A 7,466-nucleotide genomic window follows, 5' to 3' on the forward strand; every position below is an offset into this window, starting at 1 on the left:
CCCCCCCCCCCTCTCTCTCTCTATCTATCTATCTCGGCACCGATACTGCTCTATCGCAGCCTCATTCTCTATTTTAGCCGGAAACAAACCGCAGCGTAGCCACAAACTGCCGCACCACAGTCGGATGTTAGACGAGGTGTAGCTTAGAGAAACATTGTTCTAAATGGAAGTTACGCAAATGCAAGCGCGCTGCTTGTGTGAAAGGTAAACGTCCGAACTGACGTATGCACCGCGGCGAGTGTGTGTGTGTGTGTGTGTGTGTGTGTGTGTGTATGTGTGGCGTCCGCGGCGAGTACGTGAGAGAACGGGCCTTATCGAATAAATCGTGGAGAGCGCGTATCGGAGTCGCGAACGCGATCCCCGACATCCAGCAGCACCTCGATCGCTCTGCTTCTTCCTCCTCCCTCCCCTCCTCCCGCGCACGCGCGCGCCATGAGATCGGCGAGGAGGATCGATTCGCAATTAGCGAGAAAGTGAACGTCTGCCCGGAACACCAGCATGGTCCGTCGGGGAGCGCCGTCCGACAAATTGCGCGGCTCTACTACTGCCGCGCACGGGCGCGAAATGGAAATGCCGTTGAACACAGAGGCGAAATAAATCTTGACGAATGGGGTCGCGAGTGTTTTCCCCGCGCACAAGAAGCTCAACAGATTTCGGAAAGGTGAAAGACTCCCCAGTCGGTCGAGTCACTCGTAGAGGATCCCGATTTCACTTGCCGTACGTCGGCAGCGTCTTACGGCGCTCCGGCGTTGCTCTCGCTCTCTTTCTCTCTTCCTCTTTCTGTCTCTTTCTCTTCCTTTCTCCCTTTCCTTCTCTTTCTTCCCGCCAGAGAAAACTAATGGCACGGTCGGATCTGGCCGCCGCCACGTCCTTTATCACCGCCGCGTAACGTTCACGTATCTCAGCGCGAAAGCACGCTGATAGCAGTCTGCCATAACTTAAGTACCGAGTCCCGCTTACTCGCGTTCCGCACCGCGACGGATTGCACACGGTTGCACGGAGAGGATTCCGACGGCGTTCTCGCGAAGTTCGACTTCTCGCGAAGTCACCTTAATGCCGCGCCACCGCCTCGAAATGATTGCGCCCCGCGTGCCTCTCGGCAGTTCGTGTGTTTATTTATAGCCACATTTCGCTCCAACCTCACCAAGAACAGAGAAATGAGACGCCCGCTTGCGCGGGCCGCACCTTCTCCCGCACCAGATCATATTATCGTCGGTGATTTCTCGCTGCGCACGTTATCGATAAAGGGCCATTCTGATAAGCTCCTTATAAACAGGGTCCGTGGGGTTTGCCGGTGAGGTTGAAGTGGAGGTATCTGCGGAGATGCTTTCACGACCGATATCTGGCGATATTACCTTTTTGTCATTGTGCTGAATCGCTATATCCATATCGGGTTGTGCCTTCAGAGAGAAGAAATACGGGACATTCTCGTCGTCGTTCTCACCGTCATCGACTCGTGTCCCTCGCCAGCTTCCTGGTCGCATCGTATCTCGCTACTTGTTCGAGCTGTAAGATCAAATAATATCGCGGTTGTTGATTTAAAATATTCTCAAAATAATTGATATAATTTTTACGACACACGCGCACGCAACACTACTGCTAAGAGAAAAGCGATTACTCAGTTTCTTCTTCTTCTTTTAAGTAATAATTATCTTTAAACGCGCGTTACAAAGAATATTTTATTTTTATGTAAAATTCTAGGAAAATCCGTTGTTGCGTATCCAACAGAAGAATTTGTTTTCTTTACAAAGTATCATGAAATTTGGTCGAAGAAAAAGTTGATTCAACTTGTAGTAAGCGAACCGAATTTCTTTTAACTTAAATTCTTGACGTTTGAAACGTTAAACTTACGCAGAGAGAATTTTGTAATAAAAATTACTGTAGAATTTTGCAACTGGAAGAATAGATCGATATTCTGTCGTAATTGATTATTATTTCATCTCATATGTATGCTACTATATTTGAATTGTAAAATGTATTATTAAAAAAAATTAGCTATATTTCTATCGAAATTTGCTGCATTCCTTAGCAAGATAATCTTTATTAATAGTTTACTTCAGCACTATTGGAAACAGTAAAATTGACAAGAATTTATATGAAATTAAATTATAATATTCTCTCCGTATGTTAGGATTCAGAATGTATCTTGAATAAATTTGGTTCTTATGATGGACTCGTAATAGATTTGCAAATATATAAATGCTAACAAAAGAATTGATTATAAAATAACCTGACGAAACGCTTTTAAGACATACGTATACTATTGTACGTGTGCTACTAACAAAGACATAAGGAAAATAGGTGGCAATGCGATTGATACGTTGTTTCTCTCTACAAGTAAAATTCGATATGTGAACTTACGAAACACTTAGACAAGTGACATTCACTCGAATGCAGTATATATTTTTCTGTGCGCGGCAACTTTATGCTCCGTCAAATCACGTTTATGGCGCGAAACACATTTCACAAAATTAGACGTACGTTTCGCGACATCGCAAGCGAGATTTTCACGCACGGCGTGTCGCACATATCGACGTTACATGATATTTAATATCGCATTTTCCGAAGTATATTTTACGCGCGACGGCACCCCGACAGAAACAGATTGCGGCTCGTCGATTCACGTAAGCTCCGAGTGATTTCGTCAGCCGATCGCGTTTTGTCGAGTGTGTTACGAGCGAATCATTAATCTCTAGGCTCGATATCGGTCCAGTGTTTCCACCGACATGGAATTTGGATACTCAATAAACACTCAAATTCCCTCACTCGCTCGTTCTTTCTTTCATTGCCGCGCTAATGTGCAAACGGAGACGATGATAAATTGATACGGCCCGGCGACAATCATTTTCCTGCTACTGCGATTGAGACAATTCGCCACTTGCAATGCGCCGCGCGCCGCGAATATCAACGTCCCCCGAGACGAATCGTCCGACCATTAACACACAACTTCCACGCGTTTCACTGTGTCGCATTTCGCCAAAAACTGATGTATATGGGATTGATATGAGCGCAGTAATGCGACTGTCTCGCGACGAGACGTGACATTACAACGTAAGATAAAAAAAGCACGCGCGATAAGCTGCGGGATGAATTTTGCCGCGGGAAGCGCATGTAAATATGATGAAATATTCACGTGAGATTACGTTATTACGTGCTGTATTTAATAAGAGACCGACGCGTTTGTAAACGTTTCTGTTGACCCTAGCCAATCGACGATTGTCGTTTCTCGCACACGACATGGTACCCAAAAATATAATCTTATTCTTAGCGGATATCCTCTTACATGTGGCTTCAAGGAAAAGATTCCTCTAAAATCAAAAAGAAAGTATTCCAACATCGAAAACAGGAACTCAAGCTTCTATTTTCTGTAATCCCATATTTTAAGCAAAAATTCGAAAGAGTATTCCTCTTCTCTTGAAGTGAACTATTAATCGGAAAAATTTATACTGATAGGAAAATTAAGAAATTTATTAAAATTTTTATATTTTAATATTTAAATTTATATTTAAATATTTTATAAAAAAAAAATATTTAAAAAATCGTAAATATTTCTTTGCTGGGTATTAATAACATACATTTACTTAAATTTTTCTAAATTATTTTATTCAAATGGAATCAACAATTGTTTTCATAAAAAGCTAAGATTTTCTTAAAATCACAAAAATATATATTTTCTTACTCTTAAAAAATATTTTATATTAGTATAAGTTGTATTAGTTAATATATAGTTTAATAGAGTTATATTAGTATAATTTATACTAATTATTTTTCTGTGTGATTATAGTTATACAAGTACTAGATATGTTTTTTCAATGTAGACATTGCTCCAACCTTTTTCCTCTTGAATACGTTTAATTGAACCAGAATGCTTTCGTACTAAAACAAGATTTTTATTTTAAAGATTTTCATATAAAAAAACAAATTCCTCGAACTTGAAGAGATTGCGCTTAGAATGTTTTCCCTTTGGTTCTAGGAGAATCTTCTTGAGGTCGCAATATAAGAGGATATTCTCTAAGTATTTAAAGTTGCATTGTTCCGGATGCGGCAATTAGAGCAAGCTCCGAAACGTCATTAACACTCGCGACGCGACCGATCGCGGTGTGGCGGCAACTTAGTTTTACTTCTGCACGAGAAGCCTGGCCAAGTGGCTATCAAACGTAACGATTGATTGCAGCGGACTAATAGCGACCTGATTGATTGCCGTAATGCTATTCGGATGTTCGCTTCCGCGGTGAACGCTTTCGAACGTTGACCACTGTCCACCTCACTGTCAACATCAATTTCGCACAAACGCGAAATAGCGCGCGCGTATACTTCACATTTCGGGCTATTTTCGATCGCGGCGATATCGCGACCGGATTTCCTGCCCGATATCTGTCCGTTATTTATCGGCGTCGCGTCGCCGGCACCGTCGCGCCGCGATCGCGGCTCTACCCTTACGAATTTATTCCCTTACGGATTTATAATTTGCGTTCCCACGCGATGAAAATCCTCCTTCTTTTGTTCGGCACGAAGAGGCGAGGAAACTCGGAAATTCTGCATACTTGAGCGTGCCACAAATTCCTTTTGTTCATTTCTGAAACCGAAAACACGATGGACATTTATTCAACCTCGCGCGGAGGATTACCGTGTGCAAGGTCTCGTCAAAATCGACGAGCCGTGATTTCCTAAATATCACGACAACGCGCTTTATTTCCCTTCATGGCGCACAGTGTGGTTAAATGAAATTTTACGTTGCAAAAAGAACTATAATCTCGAAATTTAAACCGATTCCGACGCTTTTTCTTTTCTGATGAAAGCTAACGAAATTTAAAACAACTTTGTCGTGCCAGATTTTTGTCTTTTGCTTGCTTTCTTCTGAATCAGACATAAAGAAGTTAGATTTGAAAAATTTCTTTCAATCAAACAGTTTGTAACGAGTATATCTTAAGACTGTTGTCAAGAAAATATTCCTTGTTGAAGATTACCGCTTATTTAATTTAAAGTAAATTAAATAATCACTTTTCTGAGCAGTGGAATGATATTTTTCTGTATACAAAATATATAAGTCTTTATCTGGTTTCCTTCAGTTTGTTTTTAGAGAGCTTGCTAAGACTAATATAAAAGACTAATAGAATTTAAGAGAGCTCTCTAAGGATCTTTGCATGTAGAAAAATTTTAACCGTAACCGTAAGATCGTAAGAAAACTGACCAATCAGAGTTGATTATTCTCCTTGCGTTCGAGAAATAATCGACTGTGATTGGTCAGTTTTTTTACGACCTTACGGCTACGGTTAAAATTTTCTACGTGCAAAAGCCCTAAGACTAATAATAAGATAAACGTTGTTCTATCTCTTTTCACACATCGTCGCGGATGCGGGCGACACGAATTTCTCGTCGATCATAAAATCGACGAAAGAGAACAGCAACGTGACTCGCAAGTACGCGTGATAAGATTGCATTACGCGCGAGAACGTAAAGCGAACCCCCCCCCCTTTCTCTCTCTCTCTCTCCTCCCTTCCTCTCTCCCTCTTTCTCTCTCTCTTCCTCTGTCTTTCTTTGAGAAAGGCTGCCCCTATTATATATCAGACAGGACGATACAAGTCGCTCCGACTTGTTTGATTTTTTCTTTCTCTCTTTTCTTTTCTATTCCTTTCTTCACGTTATTATTACTGTTATAATTTAATATTAAGTTTTCTCAAAGCATTAATCTCTCGCGTTTCGCTTCCCCCGCCGTGGTGGAGCTAAGTATATAATCCGATATCTCCGAGAAAATTCTTGTATTCCTATAATGAGATTCGCGAGTGCGCCGTTGGCAATAAAGAACCATGCTCGTCAGAATTAACAGAGAAAGAGAGAGAGAGAGAGAGAGAGAGAGAGAGAGAAGGAGGGAGGGAGGAAAGAAGAGGTAGGGGAAGGGAGGCGAACATTCGCGCGCGTTCCTTATATCACGAGATTAAAAGAAAATATTTCATGAGATAGCTACTTGATCGGCGGTCTTCTTCCAATGCTTGTAACGAGATCTGTACAGAGTGGCCTGATGAGCGAAATTTTCCAGCAGCTCAATCATTTCCTCGCGGTCTTTTGATGCGTTGAGAGAGAGGGGAGAGAGAGAGAGAGAGAGAGAGAGAGAGAGAGAGAGAAAGAGAGAGAGAGAGAGACGCTGAGCAAATTAAACGACCGTCTATCCTGACCGAGTGCGCGTATATCTATGTATGAAACCGTCGAAACTACAAATATTTGCCGAACAGACGACACACCCGTTCGCGGAAAAGCGTGTAACGTCTCTGCAAGATAGTTGACGGAGTCGTATCTTACAGACGTTATCGAGAACTAGCAGGGCTGGTATCTTCTCGGTCGGCGCGCGATCTAATTTATTCGTACAACAGTCTCTCTCTCTCTCTCTCTCTCTCTCTCTTTCGCTCTTTTTCTGTCCCTCCTTCCTCCCTGTACCTCTTTCGTTCTTTTTCTTCTTACCGCCTATATGTTGTATTCATTATTCGCCGATCGATATTTATTACGTAGACGTAATAAGCCCGCGCGTAGAATAGCGATGATATCGGAGGATCGTCGGTCGGGGAACAAAGGAAGACAAGGGTGAAAGGGGAAGAGAGGGGGGAGAGAGGGAGAGAGAGAGAGAGACGCCACTTGGGAGCTTCTCGATTGCCCCTCTGTGAAACGCCCGGGATCAACGATTGCACGGGAATTACGCGCAAGCGATCCCCCACGGATAAAGTTACCCGAATCGTTTCCATTTGATCCGCTTCCTCCTCGACCGAAGGAGTCAAGGGCCGCCACCTTGTCCCTATTGGCCAGGTCGTCCTGGTCTTCTCTGCCTTCGCGGCCACCACCGTCGCCGGGACTGTCCCTTCAACAAAAGCCAATATTCCTGCAGACAATGCTGAAGATCCCATTGTACAGAGCTCGTCCGAGAGCCTCGGCCGCGCAGGTGAAATGAAATACGTCGCGGAACGTCACGCGCAATCCGTATACGTCAGGTGGTGCGCCAGATTAAGCGCAGCAGTCGCAGACGGATCTGACGTGCGCGAGAGACGGGATCACACGGGATCCGGAAACACGTCAGCCTCGGTCGACCGTGCCAATACGTATCGTCCCGCGAAGAATCGCGCGTCAATTTTTTCAGGCGCGCTCCTCGTAAATACTCGGAAACCCGCGCGGTCATGCGGAAAGCAATTTCTCGGGAGAAATGAACAAGAGGCGCGAAATGCAATGTTATCACGCGGAACTTGGATGTGCACGCGAGCTGTGCTTGAGAGTCATCTCCATGGAGTAAGAATCGCGTATTATCGCCCAGCCGAAGGTCAGACGTGCCAAAATGGTCGCACATTTCCGACGTAGATAATCTCGCGGTAAAGCGCGATTTCGCGACAAGATTGCCGGCGGAAGCGCTCGCCGCCGCGTTTTCCGCGACTTCTCGGCATTATATTTGGCGAAAATGAACGAACCAGAAAATTGTAGTTGAAGTT

The 7,466-nt window shown here is 43.7% G+C and overlaps 1 protein-coding gene across 1 annotated transcript; it reads right to left on the reverse strand.

Moving 5' to 3' along the window:
- Positions 1–5,950: 5,950 nt before the first annotated feature.
- On the reverse strand, positions 5,951–6,954 carry LOC116846769. The gene is made up of 2 exons (XM_032821033.1): positions 6,721–6,954; positions 5,951–6,080 (listed from the first exon to the last, which is right to left on the reverse strand). The coding sequence occupies exons 1-2, from the start codon at positions 6,891–6,893 to the stop codon at positions 5,951–5,953; spliced, it is 303 nt and encodes a 100-aa protein (XP_032676924.1). The 5' UTR covers positions 6,894–6,954.
- Between the last annotated feature and the right edge of the window lie 512 nt (positions 6,955–7,466).

Source organism: Odontomachus brunneus, unplaced genomic scaffold, assembly GCF_010583005.1.
Source record: "Odontomachus brunneus isolate Ranch 3 - 2012 unplaced genomic scaffold, Obru_v1 Obru_scaffold_069, whole genome shotgun sequence".
In the NCBI taxonomy this organism is placed as follows: Eukaryota; Metazoa; Arthropoda; class Insecta; order Hymenoptera; family Formicidae; genus Odontomachus; species Odontomachus brunneus.